Here is a 23,726-nt window from a genome sequence, read left to right as displayed (position 1 = left end):
ACTGGTAAAAATCATCTTAGTTTTCCTATATCTGAGAATGCTTCACTATCCCCTTCATTCCTAAAGTATATTTTTGCTGGGTATAGGATTCTGGGTTGACAATACTTCCACCCATCTTCCCCCTAGCACTTGATAAATATTGTGCTATTTCCTTTTGACACCCATGGTTTGGGATGAGAATCCACTGTCATTTGAATTGTTTTTCCCCTGAGGTTAAGTTTTGCTTTTTCTCTAACTTTCAAGATTCTTTTTCTTTTTCTTCAGTTTTTCGAAGTTTAATTATGATGTGTTTTGTTGTGGATTTCTTTATATTTATCCTGCTCTGGGTTCACACAACATTTTGAATGTGTATAGTTTATGTCTTTTGCCATTTGGGGCATTTTCAGCCATTATTTATACTTCAGTACTTTTTTAGACCCACCTTCTTTCTCCTTTCCTTCTGGAACACCAGCAGCACAAATTTTAGTTCTTTTGTTGTAGTCTCACTGATCCCTGAGGTGTTCTTCATTTTATTTCTAGTCTTTTTTTCCCCTCTCTTGTTCATATGAGGTAATTTATATCTTTTTTTCAACTTCCGCTTCACTAATTCTTTCCTCTGTTCATTCTGCTGTTGAAACCATCCACTGAGATTTTTATTTCAATTAATGTGTATTTTAGTTACAAAATTACCATTTGGTTTTTCTTTTTACCTTCCATTTATTTGCCGAGACTTTCTATTTGCTAAAGCTTTCTATTTGCAGTTGTTTCAAGCATGTTTTTGCTTGCTTAATTGAAGCATTTTTATCATAGCTGCTTTAACATTGTTGTTGATTTTTTTAAAATCTCTGTCCTCTCAGTATTGGCATCTTTTGATGTTTTTTCATTCACTTTGAGGTCTTCATGTTTCTTAATATGATTTGAAATTTTTTATTGAAAACTGTGTATTTTCTTAGTATACTATAAGACTAGGTATTTTGTACACCTTCTGTTTCCATTGTGGGTGGTTTTTTTTTTTTTTTTTTTGGTGTTTTGTTTTTTCAGTGATACCACTTGGCCTGTGGAGTAGGGTTGCCACCTTGTTACTGTTAGTTGCTAGTACAAGTCCAGTTTCTCTATTCTACCTCCAATGATACCCAGGGTAGAGGACTCTTCATTATTACTGGATAGAATGGGAATTCTGGCTGCACATAGTCTTCATTGATACCACAATGGAGATAACCTTTTCACTGCTAGGTGATGATTAAAATCCTGACTCTCCAATGTTCCTCTCCAGGCAACACTCTAACAGGGAGGGGAAAGGGCTTCTCATTACTGATGGGTAGGGGTAGGGTAGATGTCCAGGCTTTCTGTGATCTCCATTGATACTATAGGGTGAGGTCAAAGTCCCAGATTCCTACGAGGCCTTCTCCAGTACCATCACAGTGGAGGTGATGGGGAGTCTTATTATACAGCTTGATGGCAGTAAAAGCGTGGGCTCCCAACTTGGCCTTTGGTGTTATAGGTGAGAATAGGACAACAGTTTTTTGTGTGTGTGCTTGGCTGAAGTAAGTAGTTTTTGTATGAGTTTTCTGTCTTACTAGACTTTTTCTTTCCTGGTCCTAAAAAATGAGTTTGTTATTTTTGCAAGGAGATTTTTAACATTAGATACATTACTTAATATTTATATTGTTCTGGGGTGCCTGGGTGGCTCAGTCGGTTGAGCGTCTGACTTCAGCTCAGGTCAGGATCTCACCGTTTGTGAGTTCAAGCCCCGTGTCGGGCTCTGTGCTGACAGCTCAGAGCCTGGAGCCTGTTTCAGATTCTGTGTCTCCCTGTCTCTGCCCCTACCCCACTCATGCTCTGTCTCTGTCTGTCTCTCAAAAAATGAATAAACATTAAAAAATTTTTTAAATATTTATATTGTTCTAATCAGTTCATTTTTATTTATAGTATTGTGGAATTAGTCATAACTTTCTGAGTAATACATAGACTAATTTGGAATAGATTATTAAATCAGAATTTATATCATATAAGGAGAATTAAAAGAGTTACGTGGATTAAGTTCTTTCATCCTAAAGCTACACTTTTTCTGTTATGTTAAACTAATACTTGAAGTTACTTTCTCACAACAAATAAAATTATGATGCTGACTGAGCACGTTATTTTTACACGTCTTCCCAAAGGGTGGTTTCACAATGCAAATCTTTTTCTTTTTTTTAAAAGTGATTTCTGCCTGGCTCCTATTTCTAGCTTTTCTATCATGCTACTTGAGAGAGACTCTGGTTCATTGAGCCTAGAAAATAGGTTTGAAATGAAAACCGGGAGACACCTCATATTAAGTTCAGTATCTTGACACTTTCTTTTCTCTGTGCTGGTGTTAGAATATTTCAAGACTCATTTCCATAGAACTTAAACGTACAGATGCAAAGAATAAGAGTTTTTGTTTTCATATTTGTTTATTTTACCGATTGAAGGGTAGTTACATGTGCTAATCCCAAAAGCTAGATGCCGAGTTGCAGTCCCAAGCCTTGCTGCTTACCATCTGTAACTTTGAGAGGTCACCATGACCTCTCTGAGCCTCAGGGCCTTCAACTGGAAAATGGACAAAATCATAATTCCTGTGACAGAGGGTTATTGTGAGGATTACTGAGCTAATCTATGCAAAGCCTGCTGTCTAGTAAGGTCTATATGAATGTTACCTATGCTTATTCTTGTTTTATGAGCTCTCTGGAACGGATGCTTGGGATGCTAGCAGGGGAATAGTGAGTGCAATGTTAGGGGCTGCTGCAGCAGACATTTCAGTGTGTGTTTCTTCCTCCTGAGAGACTGGTCATTTGTGTCATATGGCAGGCTTACATAATGCATTTTTCAGGGTTTGTTTTTTTGTTTTGTGTTTTGTTTTTTATAGTTTTTGGTAAGTAGTCATTAATGGATTTTTTTCTGTGAAGAAAAAAACTAATGGTCTTTATTTTGTCAGAAACATTTTAACCCCATTTAAATAAATGCATAATTGAACATGGCTCATTATGTTCACAAGCTGCTCTCAAACTTCATTTTTACTGTACCAGTTTTGTCTCACTTGGTAGAAATGTTCATGGTTCTGTCTTTTTTGAACAGAACAGATTTGTTCTATATAAGCCAGCTGAGACTTTGTTTATTATTAAGGTGAATCGTGAATTTATTCACGATACTCACGTCCTTATCCTTTGTCATTATATACTTTCAAGTTTTCTTTTTTAAAGAAAAAACAACTGTTCAGCCCTTGGTTTTGAAAACTCTTGACTAACCCCTTTTCTTGGCTAAGATAGTGTACATATGTACAGTGGAACAAACTTTCCAAGGCATTTCCCAGTTCATTTGAATTTTTTTCAAACAATGTTTTTGTTTCAAAAAATAACAATTTTTTTTTGTTTCAACAAAAATTTCAAAAAACTCCTTTTGTTGCTATTATTACTTTTAGCTTTTTAAAGAAAATTTATCATTTACCATTTTGTGGTTCCCCTCCTCCCCATTGCACAGCTGAAATAATGAAGGCACAGTCTCTTTTAGGTGCGCAGGGTGCTGTGTCATGACCCTCTGGTCAGGCCTCTGCCCTGGGGTTGCACCTGTTGTGGATCAGGGCTGGCACTTTTCCCTCTTGGTACCATGCTCTCCAGAAGACTTTCATATCATGCCAAAAAGTTCTGTTGGTAATTTAATTCATAAACATTCACCAAACTAATAATTTCACATATATTATGTTAAATGTAGCTCCCCCCCCCCCGCCAAAAGAAGAAAAAAGACCAATAAAATGCACAAATTAAAAAAATTAGTGCTGTCCAACTCTAAGGGCAAGAACAGGGTTAGTTTTTAACCACTGATTTAAGGTATACTTTTTGAGCACATTAAAATAAAATACATCATTTTGGGGCGCCTGGGTGGCGCAGTCAGTTAAGCATCCGACTTCAGCCAGGTCACGATCTTGCGGTCCGTGAGTTCGAGCCCCGCGTCGGGCTCTGGGCTGATGGCTCGGAGCCTGGAGCCTGTTTCCGATTCTGTGTCTCCCTCTCTCTCTGCCCCTCCCCTGCTCATGCTCTGTCTCTCTCTGTCCCAAAAGTAAATAAACGTTGAAAAAAAAATTAAAAAAAAAATACATCATTTTGTTCATTTGTTCAATAATGACTCCTTTTTCAATGTAGCTGTTTCTTTAATCCAGAACAGCTTTAGTCTCATCTGCAATGTGAAATGTGATCAAATTTTTGCTAATTAGGAGCTTTACCTTCCAAAATGATTCTTAAACTGACCTTAAAAAAGAAACTTCTAGGGGCGCCTGGGTGGCTCAGTCGGTTAAGCATCAGACTTCAGCTAAGGTCACGATCTCACTGTTTGTGGATTCGAGCCCCATGTCAAGCTCTGTGCTGACAGTTCAGAGCCTGGAGCCTGCTTTGAATTCTGTGTCTCCTCTGTCTGCTCCTCTCCCACTCATGCTGTGTCCCTCCCTCTCTCTCTCAAAAATAAATATTAAAAAAAATGTTTAAAAAAAAAAGAAACTTGTAACAAATTCTTTACCTGTTTATTTGATTTTTTTCATTGTATTGCTTTTAGCCAACATTTTCCCTTTTTAGTTTGATTTTCAGGAGAATTTTTTTTCTAATTTTGTATTAATTGATTCTTGTCTCTATCTAAATAGTTTATATTTGACTTAAAAGTTAGAACTAGGGACCTTGATTGAGTCTCAGCCGGAAGACAGGTTGATACTGAGCTGTTTGGAAAGGGAGAGGTGGGGTCCCCTAAAAATACCATCCTATTCCATTGCATCTCAATGACAGGGCAGCAGGAAGTGGGAGATTTCTAAGATCAAGTCAGGCTCGTTGCCAAAGATCATGAGAAGATGGATTGGCTATTCATATCTGCACTCCAGGAAGATGGCCATGGTGGTTCCATTGGTTCCTTCTTGGGGTCCATGTGCACTCATCTAATAAATAGCCCTGAGCTTACCTGGGAAGGAAAGAGTACCAGCCCTAAGCCAGAGCCTAGGAAACCAGGGACGGTGCATCAGGCAGAGGCAGGGGTCAAAGCTGCAGACCCCAAGGCACAGGCACTGCCAATGCCAGCCCTGCTTACTCTTGGGGCCATATCCAGTGCTAGTGCCACTGTCCTTCTTGCCTCAGCGGCACCTTCTTCTGGGGCCTCTGTACTGAGGGAGAGGCCCAGAGAAACATAGCAGTGCTTTCATGTAATTGTAATTTAACAAGTTGTAAAAGTAGTGCAGAGGGTTTGCATGTGCCCATCACTCGGTTTCTCCCAATAGTGACATTTTATATAATTACAGGACATTCACAAAACCAGGAAATTGACATGGGTACAATACAATGAACTAGACTATAGACCTTCCTTAGATTTCATGAATTTTCATAGAGGTGATTTTTTAAAAATCACTGTAAGCCTGATAAATCATGTTGCTCATGCTTTTCTCAAATTTCCTGTTTTGGAACAGTAGTCCGTTTCCTAGTTTTTAAGATTTTTTTTAAAATAACAATTTGTTTCTGAAACTTTAAAGATAAAGTGCATTGAGTGGATCAGAATGATGTTAAGAGATACTACCATCATTAAGACACACAAGGGAAAGTTAGTGAGTAGCAAATGCTACAAAGGCAGACTTTATGTTTATCAGCGAGAAAATCAGCCATACGCTTGACTCTGCCGCTTGAATCTTTGGCTGCCACTTGAATCTTTGGACAAAAGATTTAAAAAAAAGAAAAAAAAAAGAAAAACTCATTAGGCATCAATTTTGCCAGTAGCAACCAAGTAACTTTTCAGATAACCAATTCAAAAAGTTGAGGGCTGTTTTAAGATAATTGATGCTAATCAGGAAGCATGCCTGTTTTCTGAGATAGCAATCAACAAAATATTCTTTCTCATCAGAGAAGAAATAAAAATCGGAGGCATCAGCTTTCAAAATATGCACAAATAATTTACTTTCTTATTAAAATTTGGTGAATTGTCCATGATAGTAACTAAGTAGAAGCAGTCTACCCACATGCACTATATTTCAATCAGAGGAAATTGCCACCTCACCATTCTGGTCCTCTCACTTACAAACAAGTATTTTTATCCCTATGTGAATTATTAATTTTTTTTTTGTTATGCAAAGCTTACTGTGGCAGAAGGAGACCTGAGTATTATTAGGTATTTTTTTAGTATTTACTAAAAAACATTTAGGGGCCCCTGGGTGGCTCAGGTCAAGCGTCCAGCTTCAGCTCAGGTCATGATCTCGTGTACATGGGTTCGAGCCCCACATTGGGCTCTGTGCTGACAGCTCAGAGCCTGGAGCTTGGCTTTGGATTCTTTGTCTCCCTCTCTCTCTCTGCCCCTACCTTGCTTGTGCTCTGTTTCTGTCTCTCAAAAAATAAAATGTTAAAAAGAAATATTTACTCCAACAGTTTTGTGACAAAAATTCAAAAAATTAAAAGCTTTGGTATAAAAAGTGACAAATTTATTTTACTAAGAAGCAGCTGTGCACTCATTCCATGGACTTGCAGAGAAATCCTTCCATATAGACTGGCATTAACCATTTGCATCAGTCTAGTGACATTATCCTTCTCACTGCATCGACTTGCCCTGTTGCTCTGATGCCCTGATACCAACTACTACTCAGTGACATTTATGTTCTTCAGCCTCTCTCAAAGAGTGAGGACATTACTGAACATTGAAAGGCAAGGTTGTCCTGAGTTTGCTTATCTGCACATATGATACAATCTTTTAAGAGATCCTGATTCAAAATGTCCTCTACAACTCTTCCGGTAAAGACTGAAGCTCCATAAAGATGCTCCAGGATGTTTTGCACGAAGCAGAGGGTTCACATACACATTTGAAAGAAGCAAAAACCCAAGGGGAAAAACATGTAAAATGTTCATGATGGTCTGGCATTCCTCATTTTGTAAGATGTCCCAGTCCCTGGCAAGTTTGGGCTTTTAAAATTCTGTTTGACACAGGAAACAAAAGTAAACATGAACTATTAGGACTTAATCAAGATAAAACTGTTTCATCTACACAGTTAAGGAAACAGTCAACAAAACTAAAAGGCAGCCTCCAGAATGGGAGAAGATACTTGCAAGTGACATATCTGATAAAGCATTAGTATCCAAAATCTATAAAGAACTTCTCAAACTCAACACCCAAAACCAAATAATCCAGTTAAGAAATGGGCAGAAGACAGGAATAAACATTTTCCAAAAAAGACATCCAGATGGCTAACAGGCACAGGAAAAGAAGCTTAGTGTCCCTCATCATCAGGGAAATACAAGTCAACACCACAATGAGATACCACCTCATACCTGTCAGAATGCCTAAAATTACCAACACAGGAAGCTACAGATGTTGGTGAGGATGTGGAGAAAGGGGATCCCTCTTACACTGTTGGTGGGAATGTATACCGGTACAGCTACTTTGGAAAACAGTGTGAAGGTTCCTCAAAAAGTTAAAAGTAGAACTACCTTATGACCCAGCAATTGTATTACTAGGTATTTATCCAATGGTAAAAAAATACAGATTCGAAGGGGCACATGCACCTCCATGTTCACAGCAGCACTATCAACAATAGCCAAACTATGGAAGAGCCCACATGTCCATCAACTGATGAATGGATAAAGAAGATGTGGGGTGTGTGTGTGTGTGTGTGTGTGTGTGCACGTGCGCACACACACACACACACACACACACACACAATGAAATATTACTCAGCCATCAAAAAGAATGAAATCTTGCCATTTGCAACCACTTGGATGGAGCTAGAGTAATAAAAATGCCCATTTCATATGGTTATTATGGGGAGCTAAATGAGATAATTAATGTAAAGTGCTAGCATAATGCCAGTGTTGTATCTACAAAGTAGCTGTGTGCAATGGTTACAAACTGATAGTATGAAGATGGGAGGCAAAATCTAGGACAAAAGACAGATGATGGGAGAATGGGTTCAGGACATCCTAAGAGCATGAATATAATAGGATATAGCAGGCTTGAGCAAGGGAAATACATTTGAAGTCCATGATCAAAACTGAGGTCCAAACTAACAGGAAATAAGGCACAAGCCTAGGTGGTTACATGAGAAGAAGTTTATCCTGCATAATAATCAAATGTAAATTAATGTAACAGTGAAATATTATAGTGTCAATAATTATTTAGAATAACTAAAGCCTGTTTCAACAGAAGGATGAGAAATCAGGTTTAGTTACACAATGCTAATAGAAGTATAGATTGTTGGGGCACCTGGGTGGCTCAGTTGGTTAAGCAGTCGACTTCTGCTTGGGTCGTGATCTCATGGCTTGTGAGCCCACACAGCGTTCTGTGCTAACAGCTGGGAGCCTGGAGCCTGCTTCCGATTCTGTGTATGTCTCTCTCTCTCTCTGCCCCTCCCCCCCTCCAAAATAAATAAACATTAAAAAAATATTTGGAAGTATAAATTGTTATAGGTTTCCAGGAGGCCTAATTGGCAAAATAAGTTAGAGTCCTTAAGTATTTATAGCCTAAATTACACTTTGATTCTACTTTCAGAATCTTTACCCTTCTGAAAAGGTACTTAAATTTACAACAGGAAGAACCTAAACGAATTGTGACCAGTGCATTTACTCCGTTACTAATATTCAAGTTGAAAATCAGTCAGTGGTTGACTGCAGAAATCCACATGTGTCTTTATACTCTTTCAACAACTATTCTACTAGTTGAGCTCTGTAGAAAGGAATCTTCTTTATTCGTGAAGAAAAGTCAACGCAGGCTTTACTGTAGAATAAGGGAGTCTGAACCCTGCGTGAGTTCTTATACTGTGAGGTAATGCCTCTCTTGAGTGTTGAGAGAGCATTTTTGTTGCTTTATAATATTGTTATTGGCAAGCCCGTTACTGCTGTATAATAACAATACTGAAGTAATGCTGTTAGTTTCTTGATTTCTTAAATTGAGTGTCGAATTTAGAGTCATAACATTTAAATTATTCTTCAAATAAGAGTTACATGTGGTATTTATGCAGCTAGTGAAAAAACAAAAACCAATAAGACATTTCATTTATCAAATTGGTAAATATTTTTACAACTTTATTGAGGTATAATTGAAGTATAATAAGCTGCACATAAGGTATTCAGTTTGATCACTTTTGACATATGACCTGTTTTTACTTACAGCATTTCTGACACCAAATATATGGGGATCTTTTTCCCCATACTAACCAATTCTCCAATTTTCCAGAAACCAGTTGGGTGTCCGACAGTTCCACTCAATTCTGACACTACCCAGAATGGAAAGTAGACTCCCACAGATAAGGACACTGTCGCACAAGACTGCCCCACTTCAGATGCCAGGCACAAGTCCTTTGCTGCCACCTGTACTTCTGACCAACAGTCTATAAATTTAGGGGGTTCCCCCGACCCTCTCCTCAAGTTTGATCATGTGCTAGAATGGCTTACAGAACTCAGGAAGATATTTTATTTACTATCACTGGTTTATTATAAAGGATATAACATGAACAGTTAGAAGGGTCTGGACCACAGCAGTTGGCATTGGGATGCACCAAACCTCCCAGCATGTCAATATGTTTGAAACTCAAGAGGTCTCCGAGCTTCATCATTTGGGGGCTTTTTATGGAGGTTCCATTACATAGACATGATTGATTAAATCATTGATCGTTGGTGCTTGAACTCAAATCTTTAGCTCCTCTCACCTCCCCAGAAGTGAGGTTCTTATTTTGGTATTGGATATTATTTAAACATCTTCTCCCTTATCTACACTAACAGAAAGCAGAGGCGCAAAGATGTTTTAATAATAATAATATCCAATACCAAAATAGGGGGAAAAAGGTACTTTCATATATGAATATGGGAATGTGAAATTGTTACAACTTTTGTGGAGCTGTGCCAATTTGGAGCAAATTGTTAGCATCAAAAAACACCTAAAATGCATGTTGTTCGAACTAGCAATTCTGTTTCTAACTTAAAGAAATAAATTTTCTTATAAACAAGGATTTAAAAGGGGTGCCTGGGTGGCGTAGTCGGTTAAGCGTCCGACTTCAGCCAGGTCACGATCTCTCGGTCCATGGGTTCGAGCCCCGCGTCGGGCTCTGGGCTGATGGCTCAGAGCCTGGAGCCTGTTTCCGATTCTGTGTCTCCCTCTCTCTCTGCCCCTCCCCCGTTCATGCTCTGTCTCTCTCTGTCGCAAAAATAAATAAAAAATGTTGAAAAAAAAATAAACAAGGATTTAAAAACAAAAATGTTTATCACTATGTTGTTTACAGTTACAAAAATTTGGAAACAAGTTAGATGTCCAACAATATGGGCTTGTTTAAGGTAATAGTTTGTATAATTAAATATTATGCTTTAATATTAGTAGTAAAAGTCTATTGTTTTATAAACAACAGGATCATATGGTATTCCTGTGTTTTAGCACATTTTTTCACCTCAACAACAAAAAAGTGTTCATATAAAAAATACTAAAACTGTATCTTTAAAGCAAAATGTTAAAAATAGTTCCCTCTGTTTAGTGAGATTTATCTGTATTTTTTCCAGTGCATATATTTTTTAAGTTTATTTATTTATTTTGAGAGAGAGAGAGAGAGGAAGAGAGGGAGAGAGCACGTCTCCACACAAGTGAAGAAGGAGCAGAGAGAGAGGGGGAGAGAATCCCAAGTAGGCTCCAAGCAGTCAGCACAGAGCCTGACATGGGGCTCAAATTCACAGACCGTGAGATCATGACCTGAGCTGAAATCAGGAGTCAGATGCTTTACTGACTGAGCCACCCAAGTGCCTTGATGCATATTTTCTTTAAAAAATTTTATTTGAAATTTTTTCCTGATTATAAAACTAACACAAAAGCATAAAATCAATCCATAAAATTGGACTGATATATGAATTTGAGCTATAAATTATTTTATAAAATAACTTCTTTGTTTTGATGTTATCAGGATAAAGTCCTTGGAGTTTGGCCCTCCCTACCTCCACTTTTTACCTTTTGCAGTTCCCACCTCCCTCTTCATGCCCTAGTGGTAAGGAAATGCCTGAGGTTTCCTGGCACTCGCGTTCGGCCGGTCCCTGCCTTTGTCTGTCTGCCTTTAGTTTTCTTCCTCCTCAGCTTTATTCTCCTTATCCCTTGAAATCTGCTGTCAGATTTCAGCATGTTCAGGCATGTTCGAGAAGCCTTTCCTGAGCTCCTAGTGCTTAACCTTTCTCATCCCACTGCTCTCTAGATTCATTTCTTCTGAGCCACCTGCCACATATTAGCCCTTTTCATTTTCCTCTCCCAACAGAATGAGCCTCACTGGAGGTCAGGACAGTATTGGTTAGCACAGCACCTAGAACCTAGCAATAGAAGCTTAACTATGTGTGTGTACACGCACGTGTATAACTGAACAGTAGAAATAAAGATGTGATGGGATCAACTAGCATGGAGTGTTGGAAGAAGTGTGAATATATCTGCATGACTGGAGCATGAGATCTTTATGAAGAATTTAGATGAGGATAGAAATGTAAGGAGGAGCCAGATAATTAAGGGCTTGATATGGCATCCTAAGGAATTTGGATTTTATAGCATAGTGATGGGAAGCCAGAAAAGATGTTTATGTAAGAAAATCACTAGCCTTAGCATTTTTCAAAGTGTTAGTTGTTATCAATGTTATGTAAAAAACTGGGATTTGGAATTTTTGAACCACTATATTGGACTCCTGAAATTAATATAACACTGTATGTTAACTATGCTGGAATTAAAATCTAAATTAAAAAAAAAACTTAGATATAAAATAAATTTGGGAAGTCCTGGGTAAAACCAAGTTGAGTAGATTTTTATTTTTTTGGACTTCTCAGTCTTTACTCTGCTAATATGCATTTTTAATCCTCCAAAAGGTAGGTATGTGTGTGTGTGATATAATTTACATTATTTCCCAGATTTATTTATCATAGAACACTTCTATTTGGGACTATGTTATAGACATTTGGGGAAATAGACACTAGTATCAGTGAAACCTTTTAGTGATTGTTACAGTAGTTCAGGTGAGAAACATTGAAGGCTTGAATCAGAAGGTTAATGGTTGGAGAGAGAGAGGAGAGAGAGGCAGGCAAGAGCATGGTAATTAGGTTTTATCTGTCAGAACACATTCTCCAGAAGTGGTGATTTCTCAGTAATTTTATAAGATAGCATGCTTTGTGATTTGCTAATATCTGATCCAAAGACATTAGAACAAGCAGTGTGAAATGCAGTTTGAAACATCTCTGAGATGAATGGTGGTCAGAGGAAAGTGCTTCTATTTATATGTTTACAACCCCACCAACTGATAACATAGCCCCAGGCTCACTCCTTTTGATATCAGAACCTGTCCACCGTCTGGCATGAACTAATGCACTTGATGATGAAGGGACAGATTCTAGACTGAATATGGTGACTACTTGTTCCTGGGTGAGGCAAAGCCAGGAGTCTAGGTTGGACAACCGAGCAGATAGATGGTGGTATCATAATGAGATTTGCAAGATAGGACAGTGTGCCGGGGTTGGGAAGAAGGCACTCTGTCACTCTTTGAAATGTTCATGCGTGAGAGTTGTCTGTGGGACACGCTTGTGAAGAGGAACCGCACCCGGAGGCCATCAGGTCTACGAGTTTGTACCTCCGATGATTTGCACTGATCCCAGCCCTCATTTTACCTACTGTCTCTCAGTTGCTGTGTATGTTAGAGGTTCATGTCTCTGTGAGATCGTAAAAAGTTAAATTGCACGTTGAAGACCGAGCACATTCCTAATCTTTTTAAACTTCTGATTTTAGGAATATTGAACTATGTATTATTCATCTCTAAACGGAGGCTGCCTCTGCCTCTGCAGGTACGAGGAAGATGCTTGATTGACAGTGTTTCTTACTACTTGGTTACTAAACCAAGTGAAAGCATTAAGTTAACTATTTTACTTTTATTTTAATTATTTTAAGTGTAGTAACACTGTTCCTTCATTTTATTTATAGCTCCAAAAGGAATTCTTCATTTGTCTCCTGATGTTTATCAAGAGATGGAAGCCAGCCGCCACAAAGTAATCTCTGGCACTACTCTAGGCTATTTGTCACCCAAAGATATGAACCAACCCTCAAGCTCTTTCTTCAGTATATCTCCCACATCGAATAGTTCAGCTACCATTGCCAGGGAACTCCTAATGAATGGAACGTCTCCTACAGCTGAAGCCATAGGTTTAAAAGGAAGTTCTCCTACTCCCCCTTGTTCTCCAGTACAACCTTCAAAACAACTGGAATATTTAGCAAGGATTCAAGGCTTTCAGGTATGAATTACAAGCAAAAACAAAAACAAGAAAAAAAATTCATTAGCCCCAAATCCTTCATCTCTATCCATCAGAAAGCTCATTCTTGCCTGCTAGTGTGATCTATATGCCACTTACATTGTAAAGTATCAGGAACACAGAGGTCAGAAAAAAGAGAGCCCTATGCACGTGCCTCATTTTTTTTTTTTTCCATTCTATCCATTCATCTTTTGCTTCCTGGCTCTCCTCCGTTTTTCTTCTTCTTCCTATTATTTTTTTTTTTGGAACATTTTTGATTCTCTGTTCTGTCTTCCAGTTGGTCTTGATTGGGTGCATCTATCTTCTCACTCTGTCTTCCACAAACAAAAATTCTGCCTTTCATACATTTGGTGTTAGTATTTAGCACTAAGTTCTCCCTCATTTACAATAAGGCTGAGGTTTTCTAATGATGATTTTATTTCCATAGCAGTTTTGAAGTCAGCATTCTATTGCTAGTAATGATTCAGGTATACCGTTAAGGTACAACATCCTAGAACTCTGTTATCTTAGGAGTCAATTAAACATGGTATTAGAACAATAAGGACATGCTTTCTAGTTGTTTGAAGCATAAAAACATGTATTTGTTTTAGTGGATCACGTTTTGAACCGTGTAGGGTAGGACCTGCCTCGGTACTAATAATTCTGTTTTACTGGTTAGTCTAACTCTAGCTCACTGAACTTGTGTCTATGAATTTGGGAATGGGAATTTTTTCCCCTATTCTTTGTTCCCTTAGGAAAAAAACCCAGCAGGCCTTTGTGGATAGAGCTTTTAAAAGAATTGTTAACTCTAGGAAGAGGAAATACCTATGTTCTGATTTCTTAGTTGCCTTGAAAATCATGTACTGAACTGTAACTGCTGACTTGACTGGATGAACAGCCGTGTGCTTGTGCGTAGAAAGAGTGTACTGCACCCTCAGATCTCACTGTTCTCATCCCCTTTTCCATCTTAGTCTTATTCCCTAAGACCAAAAACTGTAATTTCCTTTAGAAATGCTCTAGAAGATCTGTATTGTGTAGAATGATCATGTATTTATAAAAATTTTACCAGTTTAGATATGAAATCAGAGAGAAGATCTTGTGTCTTGGCAGGTATTTTGCATGGTTTTTTTTTGTTTGTTTGTTTGTTTGTTTGTTTGTTTGCCTTCACAGAAACCCGATTCTTTCAAATCTATTGCCAGGTAATCGTTAGTGTTTTTAATCAGACTATTAATATGAATTGAAGAAGCTGTTATCACTTATCGGCTTTGTCGTCTGAAATTTTAAACACTTGATTTAAAGTTAAAAAATTTTAGAATTTGTTTTTGTTGTTTACCTTAAGAATGACAATAAATCACTGTTTAAAATAAAAAGACCTTGATTCATAGAGTTAAAGTACTGGAGAAAAGCTAATAATTCTTAGTTCTATCTATAATCTGCACACAATGAACTAGAAATAAACTGTGATGAAAAGAAACTCACTGCTTATTTACAAACCTAGTCATTTAGAAATGTCTGAGAATAACACTGCATTTTTATAGAAACAAAGCACAAAATACATTCAAGCTCTGAATTGATTTTTTTGCTTGGAGATGTTATTATGGTAGATGTAATTTTGCTGCCAGAAAAACTACTTAAATTTTTTTATTTGTATTTATTTGTTAATTCTTGGTAATGATAACAATTATAATTTTATAATTAGTCAAAATGGAGAGTCTGTTTCCCTTATTATTGGGCTGACTGCTCAGACCTCTTTATAAAGCGTATGCTAAGATGATATACTCTTATTTATGACAAGTTAAACATTTCCAAATTCGTGTACTGTGATTTTTACATACTAATGAACATAAACAGATGGTTTGAAAACATTACTGTGCTTCTTTGGTCGAATGAGCTTGGTATTGAGTGAAATCCTGTGTCACGGAGAGATCACAGCCTGCATCTGAGCAGTGAACAGAATCTTTGTGGGAAATGGCTTAGTGTCTTCTCAGGCACATGGCATATCTTCATGATGTCACAGTAAAAGGTTCTTCATAGTTGAGAGTTTGTAGGTTACTAACTTTATCAGGTATCTTTACATGGTAGAAAAACATGTAGACTGTTTCTCTTTCTTAAATGTTTCAACTGGACTGTAGTTTAGAAGTTATAGGGTCAGCTTGTTATGGATTTCATGCTATTCTGTTATTTTTCTTTCTGGAATTTAAAACAATAAATTCTTTTTCTGTGTTTCTAGGTTAGTACTTTTTTATTTTGTTATTGTACATTGAATAGATATTACTGCTTATTGAATATTGTATAAACCCTTCTTTGGCCTTCCTTGACCATTTGAAATTTGATTTAAGCCTATCAGAGCCTTTGTATGGACAGCTATATTGTATTACAAAGTAAAAATATATTAGTGTACCGAAAACTAAGTTGTTTTAGTTTTAAATTTTTTTCATTACTCAATCTTTAATTGAAATTTATAAATTACAGAAAGCCTATTTGCTTACTAGAATGTAGGTATTAAGCTCACATTTTTTGCTTAAATCTACAAAATAATTAAAATTATTATGCAATTAAAGTTATTATTAATAAAGCTGACTTCACAGAGCAGAATGTGACTGAACACCTGCACATTCTTGGTACTTTTGTCACTGTTTGGACTCACCTTAAGTTTTATCATATTTTAGATGCAAGCCTCTGGATCCCTGTCATAAATGAGTGTTTCTTTGAAGTTTTATTGAGTGCATTTTAACTATCCTCTTTTAAAGTCTGAATGTTCTTACTGATTGTCTTATTATTTTCTAGCAAGAAAAGTTTTTTTAAGTTTTTATTTATTTATTTATTTATTTATTTATTTATTTATTTATTTTTGTTTTTTAATTTTTTTTTTCAACGTTTATTTATTTTTGGGACAGAGAGAGACAGAGCATGAACGGGGGAGGGGCAGAGAGAGAGGGAGACACAGAATCGGAAACAGGCTCCAGGCTCTGAGCCATCAGCCCAGAGCCCGACGCGGGGCTCGAACTCACGGACCACGAGATCGTGACCTGGCTGAAGTCGGACGTTTAACCGACTGCGCCACCCAGGCGCCCCAAGTTTTTATTTATTTTTGAGAGAGACAGAGACGATGTGAGTGGGGAGGGGCAGAGAGAGAGAGAGAGAGAGAGAGAATTCCAAGCAGGCTGTGCGCTGCCAGCTCAGAGCCCTATGCGGGGCCCAAACTCATGAACTGAGCTCATGACTTGAGCCAAAAGAGTCAGATGCTAAACTGACTGATCCTGGCACCCCAAAACTATTCAACTCTTTAAATTTTTAATGTTTATTTATTTTTGAGAGAGAGAGAGATGGAGACAGAGCGTGAGTAGTGGAGGGGCAGAGAGAGAGGGAGACACAGAATCTGAAGCAGGTTCCAGGCTCTGAGCTGTCAGCACAGATCCCGATGCGGGGCTTGAACTCATGAACTGGGAGACCTGCACTGAAGTCAAACGCTTAACCAACTGAGCCAACCTGGTGCCCTGTAACTATTCAGCTTTTTAAAGACAGTTATTATGGTGGAGACATTCTTGAAATGCTGTGCATTTGAACTGAAGTAGATTTTGTTTTGTTGTGTTATAATTTACGTTATTCTAAGTTAAAACCTTAATATGCTTGGCCATACTAATTTTATTAGAAATCTAGATTTGTATAATTAGATATAAACAGTTTCTTTGTCTTTTGGTTCTTGTACTAATTCCAGTGTATGTGTATGGGTAGGGTGGTTCCCACACAGCACCAAGTAATTCTCAGGACACCAGCAAGGTGTCAGAATTCAACTCAATTCCAATACTGTTTCCATGGAGACAGCATCAGATGCCCCAAGTCAAGGGTTCAGTCCTGCAAGACACCCTCAGCCCTCCCCACCAACTATTAGATGCCAGTAGCAAGCCCAGGTTGCTGCCTGTACTTTTGACTGACCAGCCATCAATCAGAGGTTCCCACAACCTCCTCCTCAGGTTCAGTAATTTGCTAGAGCAACTCCCAGGACTCCGAGAATTTTACTTCCTAGATCACCCGTTTATTGTGAAAGGATATAAGTCAGAGCAGCCAGAGGGAAGGGCACAGAGCTTCCACGCCTTCTCCTGGCACACCACCTTCCCAGCACCTCCATGTGCTCACCAACCCAGAAGCTCTCAGAATCTGTCCTTTTGGACTTTTACGGGGGCTTCGTTATGAAGCCACGATTGGTTAAATCATTGACCACTGGTGATTGATTCAACCTCCAGCCCCTCTCCCATCCCCCAAGGTCAGGGGGATGGGACTGAAAGCTCTAACCCTCTAATCATTGTTTGGCTCCATTGGCGATCAGCTCCCATCCTTAGCAAACGACTCTATCGCTTTCAATACTTAGGAAATACCAAGGGTATGGGGAGCTAGTATCAGAAAAAAGGGGTGAAGACCAAATGTATATTTCTTATAAATCATAGTATCATGCTCTATTTAAATGAGTCATTAGAAAAGTGATTTGATTGGAAATGAAAATTAGTTCTTTTAGCAAGTTATCCTTTCTAGATGAATTTAATTTCAGTTTGCTATTCTCTGTCCCCTTTTTGTGATCATCATCCATTGAATAGTGCTGATTTTGAAACCTCTGGATAAACTATAAGCTAGGTTTGCTTTTTTCACATTAAGAATATAAACAAAGAAATAGTTGTCGTCTTAGTTAAACCATAATTATTTTTACAAAATCAAGGAGGGTTTTATAGAGGGTTTTTTTTTTTATTATTATTTTGAGTTTTAGATGTTAGTACTGTTTCTAGCAAGATGAAAATGTCAGTAGAAAGCTTTAAAATACCTACTTAAAATCTTTCTTTCAAATACAATTCAAATTTAATACATTTCAACTGGTTTTATCTCCTTTTATGAAGTTTAATATAATTATAGCAGGCTTATTTTACAGTTACAGGCTTCCTTTAAATATTTTATTTTAACATATATGGCATTTAAAAACATTTTTTTTAGCATTTATTTATTTTGAGAGAGAGAGTCAATGCAAGCAGGGGAGGGGGCAGAGAGAGAGGGAGACACAGAATCCGAAGCAGGTTCCAGGCTCTGAGCTGTCAGTGCAGAGCCTGATGTGGGGCTTGAACCCACAAGCCATGATATCATGACCTGAGCCAAAAGATGGACGTTCAACTGACTAAGCCACCCAGGCGCCCCTATGGCATATAACATTTTAAGAATATGGCCGTAATACAGATTCCATTAAGAATTAGTATGGAAGGTAGCTGACCAATCTGAGAATCAACCTTTTGTCTTTCCTTTTTCATTCTTCCCTGTACCTCATTTTTTATAAACCAAGTATTTATCATCAAAGAGGCTATTTGCAGCTTTTTTTTTTTTAAGAATGAGGGATCTATTTTTTTCAAAGAGCAATATAAATTAAACTTTGTAGGTTTTTTTTCGTAGAATATGGAGAAAGAAATCATGCATATACATATACCCCCCACTTAGAAATATGTTTTTCCCCAATTTTAAATTTATCCTTGAAACATAACTTACTACATTATTTCTCAGCCCAAATTTTCATCTATGCCACTACAGAAATGGCTGTATAAAATGGGGAGAAGTTACTCAGAGTGCAATGAGTAAAATACATTTGTGGGTTTGGCATGGGGTCAACAGATTCTGCTCTGATTTGCAGTTGCTTTTTTTAAAAATTTATTTATTTAGTTAGTTTTAGAGAACACACTTGGGGCAGAGGGAGAGAGAGAGAGAGAGAGAGAGAGAGAGAGAGAGAGAGAATCCTAAGCGCGCTCTGCTGCTTAGCACAGAGACCTATGCAGGGCTTGATCCCAGCACCTAGGGATCATGATCTGAACTGAAATCAAGAGTCAGATGCTCAACCGACTGAGCCACCCAGGCACCCCTGCAGTCATTCTTTAAAAATCCCTTTTGGATTTGGCCTTTACTACTTTCCAAAGACGTTGGAGACGTGGTTTAGTATTTGAACTCTCCCAAAGGCTTGGTGTTTCTATAGTGACCCTAAAATTCAGGTTTGTTCTTCAAATGGGCAACCCAAGTTTGTGCAGACTGACTTATTGTCTCTGGTATCATTATACCTTGACATATTTTGCCAAACTCCCAAAAGTATGCAGACTACATATTACAAAACTACTTCTGTAAAAACCAGTGGAATTATCTATCAACTCATTTTGCTGAAATTTCTAACTCTATAGAAAAAAACTTCTGGTTGAAAGAAAGAAATCCTGATGCATATAAACCATGATCAGTAACAATAATATAGGTAAGAATCAGGCAAGCCTTGAGTAGAATAGTCCCTTATTACAACATGCATTTATTCTGGACTCACTTCACCCTAAGTCACTACAGAGTACAACCATGGAACTCAAAAGGACAAAGACATTCATCTTGGAGCCTTGATGTGCCAGCACGCACATAGTAAGACATATAAGGTATTTCAAAGAAAAAGTACTATACAAACATGGAAAGAGCCTTTCCTACCACCGTGACTTTGATGTGGTACAGAAAAAAACAAAGGCTGCCATTAATGTGTCTTCCCCAAGTAGAAATACCTAGCTTTCTCTGTTTGTATCAAACTTCAGCTCAGCATGAGAATTCTACTTGGAATCATTTGAAAATCATGGGGCGCCTGGGTGGCGCAGTCGGTTAAGCGTCTGACTTCAGCCAGGTCATGGTCTCGCGGTCCGTGAGTTTGAGCCCTGCGTCAGGCTCTGGGCTGATGGCTCAGAGCCTGGAGCCTGTTTCTGATTCTGTGTCTCCCTCTCTCTCTGCCCCTCCCCCATTCATGCTCTGTCTCTCTCTGTCCCAAAAATAAATAAACGTTGAAAAAAAAAATTAAAAAGAAAATCAAATCTTTGAAGAAATTATTTTTCATCTAAAGGTGAATTAAATTTCCTTTTGCTAGAAAAAGTCGGCAATAATAGGATTTTTACTTAGGGACATGAGATTAACTGTTCTACCCATCGAGTCTCTTCATGTTGGGCAAATAGCAATATACCCGTGCTCATTCTGAGTCATGTTGAAATGATCTATTTTTCTCTCTCCAGCAATCAGCTGTGTCTAAGATTTTTTTCATTAGTGACTGTGGTTAAAATTTCATATGTATTGTTCTCTTCTCACCCAGGATAAATCTTGAAAAAGAGAGCAATATGTGGAATTATTGCACGTAAAGGATTTTCTGCACACTGAAAAAAACAAACAACTAAGATAGCAGGCACATGCTTCATTTTGGAAATATATGGGTAAATAAGGAAACGAAACTGACATTTACTCATTTAAGTAGGCTTTACGACCAGCGTGGAGCCCAGTGCAGAGCTTGAACTCACAACCCTGAGCTAAGATCAAGAATCAGATGCTTAACCAACTGAGCCACCAAGGCACTCAGATCTTTGTATTATTTTAAATCAAACTGTTGTATAGTGTTTGGAGATTGATCCCTGTAAGTAGGACTAAGTTTGTGGTGGAGGTCCATGGTCTTCTAGATAGTGGTTTAGTTATTGATTTTATTAATCCATTTATGCCCTCTATTAGATACATAACTGAGTCTGAGTTATTTAAGAGTTCTAACTCTTTTGAGCTGGAAGGAAGTTGAATTTTATTCTGACATAAAATTTTATTATGTAAATACACATTTGAGGGACTACACAAGTAAAAGCTTTCTATTAGCAATGTAGTTTACTCATTTCCCCATGTGGAATTATTAGTTAATTTTAAACCCTGACAGAGTTTAGGTTCTGGAAAGTTCTGCCATCTTAACAGGGTCACATCAAAAGGCAGACTTACTTGTCAGAGATAAGGGATATTTGAAAAATTTTCAACATGTTTTTGTCTGTATTACTGTCATTTTTTTAAGTTTAAGAAAAGCCCAGAATCAAGTCCTAAATTGGAACATTTGAGGAAACAAAGACCACAGTTTGAAGATGATACAGTGACAGCTTGAATAAACCTTATTAAGAGAAAAATAGTAGCTAATGCATTAGTTTTCAGTAATCTCAGTATGTGAAAGAACTAGATGGATATGAAGTTAAATCTGGCTACAGAGTTTGTCAGCCCATTGAACACTGGAATTGATTTAGCTGAAGAACAGGAAATGGGACATCTGCTTATTCATTCTGGGCAAACACTTAATAAGTACCTACACATGATAGGTAACATGTCAAGCACTGGACACAGTAGGAATTATGGTCAAGTTGAGCACAGACAGGTAAATAAAACCAATATGCCAAAGGTTGGCCACTACCATAAATTAGTCCTATCTCCAAGGATCATTGTTTGAACATTACACAACAGTTTTTTTTTTTTTAATGTTTTATTTATTTTTGAGACAGAGAGAGACAGAGCATGAACGGGGGAGGGGCAGAGAGAGAGGGAGACACAGAATTGGAAGCAGGCTCCAGGCTCTGAGCCATCAGCCCAGAGCCTGACGCGGGGCTCGAACTCACGGACCGTGAGATCGTGACCTGAGCCGAAGTCGGCCGCCCAACCGACTGAGCCACCCAGGCGCCCCCACAACAGTTTGATAAAAATAATTAAAGATTTGTAGCATCTGCATGAAATAATGTATGTAATGTCTACCCCCATAGTAAGAGGCATAAGGGTCACCTGGTAAGTGTTCACTTTAGGTGTAGTTAGCCATGTCAAGAATCACAAATAAGAACGAACAGCTCTGACCGAAGGAATTAGGGAAGAACAGCGGATGAGACATTTGAAATAACTTTTAAAGAGCACATAGAATTTTCAGGTGAATAAGAATAGCAGGCAGAAGCCAAGCACTGAAGAAATGAAAGGACACAGCATTTCAGAAAATGCTTAGAGTCAAAGTGGAAGTGGCTGGCAGGGAGACTGAAAAGCTGTGTGTTGCTGGGAGTTTGGATTTTAGCTGTTAGGCAGAGACCAGGAACTTAACTTTTAAAAGGGTAGTGACATTGGTTTTGTATTTTAGAAAGACAGTTCTACCAGTGATACAAAGGATGAACTAGACAAAAAAGAGACATGATTGGTAGCAAAAAGACCAAACAAAGTGGTTTTGTGTGAATCCAGGAGAGAAATAACAAAGACTGAATTAGGGCAGAGCTGGTGGGCATAGAGGAGTGGGGCTGAGGTACAGTTGTCTAAGGTACAACTGAGAGAATTAAATCATCTCTTGTGCTGATTTCTGTGAGGACGCTTTCACTAGCCTGGTCAAGGTGGCAGCAAGATGTATGTATGTTAAAGAGTAAGTATAGACTATTTGAGGATACGTAGACTACTTTTTCAGGAATTTCCAGGAGTGAAATAAAGTAGGATAGTATGAACGTGACGTGACTTGGGCAAGGTTTTATGTTTAGTGTGGATGAGATGAATAAACTTAGAAGAAATTAATGCTTAATGGCTAAACATGTGGAATTTAAGTTGCCTGAAATAAAGGTGTCCAGTACAGTTGTAAATGCATCTGGGGATCAGCAAGAAAGGATAGGACACACAGATTGGAGGGTCCTCTTTATTTAGATGTAATTGAAACCATAGAAGTAGGTAAGTTTGATTAGGGGAAATGGGTAATACTGTAGGAGAAATTCCAGATGAATGCTAACAATGTAAAGGGTTCATTTAGCCATTAATTCAACTGCAATATATTGAGCACCGCCTACAGGCCAAGTATACTTCTTGGCCCTGAGGATATAGTATAAGTGACAGGGTTTGTGCCCTCATGGAGCTACCATAAAACGGATGTGGAGGAGGTGGGATGTGGAAGAGGGGCAGGGGACAGGTGGAAGAACAGGTAATCATATCTGAACACATGATAAACTCAAATGATATTAACATCCTAAGGTAACAGTTGTTAGGAAACTAATTGTGAGATTAATTATGATTATTTAGAAGTACATGCAATGACTTAGTGTCTCCAGCTGTTGTGTCAAAGATAGCTGTGCTTTTTAAATGTTTGAATCAACCATATTGACCATATAAACACACCCATTTTATCATGTAGTTTTGAAAAATGTGTGCAACCATGTGACTGCCACCGCAGTCAAGATGAGGATATTTCTATTACTATAAAAGTTTTCCTGGTGCCTCTTTGTAGCCTGTTTTCCTCACTATCACCCCCCCCCCCCCATGGCTACAGATAACCAAGCTGTCCTTTTGTAACTAAAGAGTAGTTTTGCCTTTTCAGGAATTTTATAAAAATGGAACCATACAGCATGCAGTTTTGCATCTGGCTTTTTTCATTCACTTGTAATGTTTTTTTTTTTATTTATTTATTTTTTTTTTTTTTAGCGTTTTATTTATTTTTGAGACAGGGAGAGACAGAACAGCAACAGGGGAGGGTCAGAGAGAGGGAGACTCAGAATCTGAAACAGGCTCCAGGCTCTGAGCTGTCAGCCCAGAGCCCGATGTGGGGCTCGAACTCACAGACTGAGAGATCATGACCTGAGCCAAAGTCGGCCGCTTAACCGACTGAGCCACCCAGGCACCCCATCATTCACTTGTAATGTTTCTGAGATTCATCCATGTTGCATATAT

The 23,726-nt window shown here is 38.1% G+C and overlaps 1 protein-coding gene across 1 annotated transcript in view; it reads left to right on the top strand.

Annotated features, from left to right (window-relative positions):
• The window catches only part of STAU2 (staufen double-stranded RNA binding protein 2), a 304,184-nt gene that overhangs the window by 166,156 nt on the left and 114,302 nt on the right, over positions 1–23,726 (top strand). The window contains 1 exon segment of the mRNA XM_043601210.1: positions 12,919–13,226. Coding sequence (XP_043457145.1) covers positions 12,919–13,226 — 308 coding nt within the window.

The sequence above is a fragment of the Prionailurus bengalensis genome, chromosome F2 (genome assembly GCF_016509475.1).
Source record: "Prionailurus bengalensis isolate Pbe53 chromosome F2, Fcat_Pben_1.1_paternal_pri, whole genome shotgun sequence".
NCBI classification, from domain to species: Eukaryota; Metazoa; Chordata; class Mammalia; order Carnivora; family Felidae; genus Prionailurus; species Prionailurus bengalensis.
This window is presented reverse-complemented; position numbering and strand designations above follow the sequence as displayed.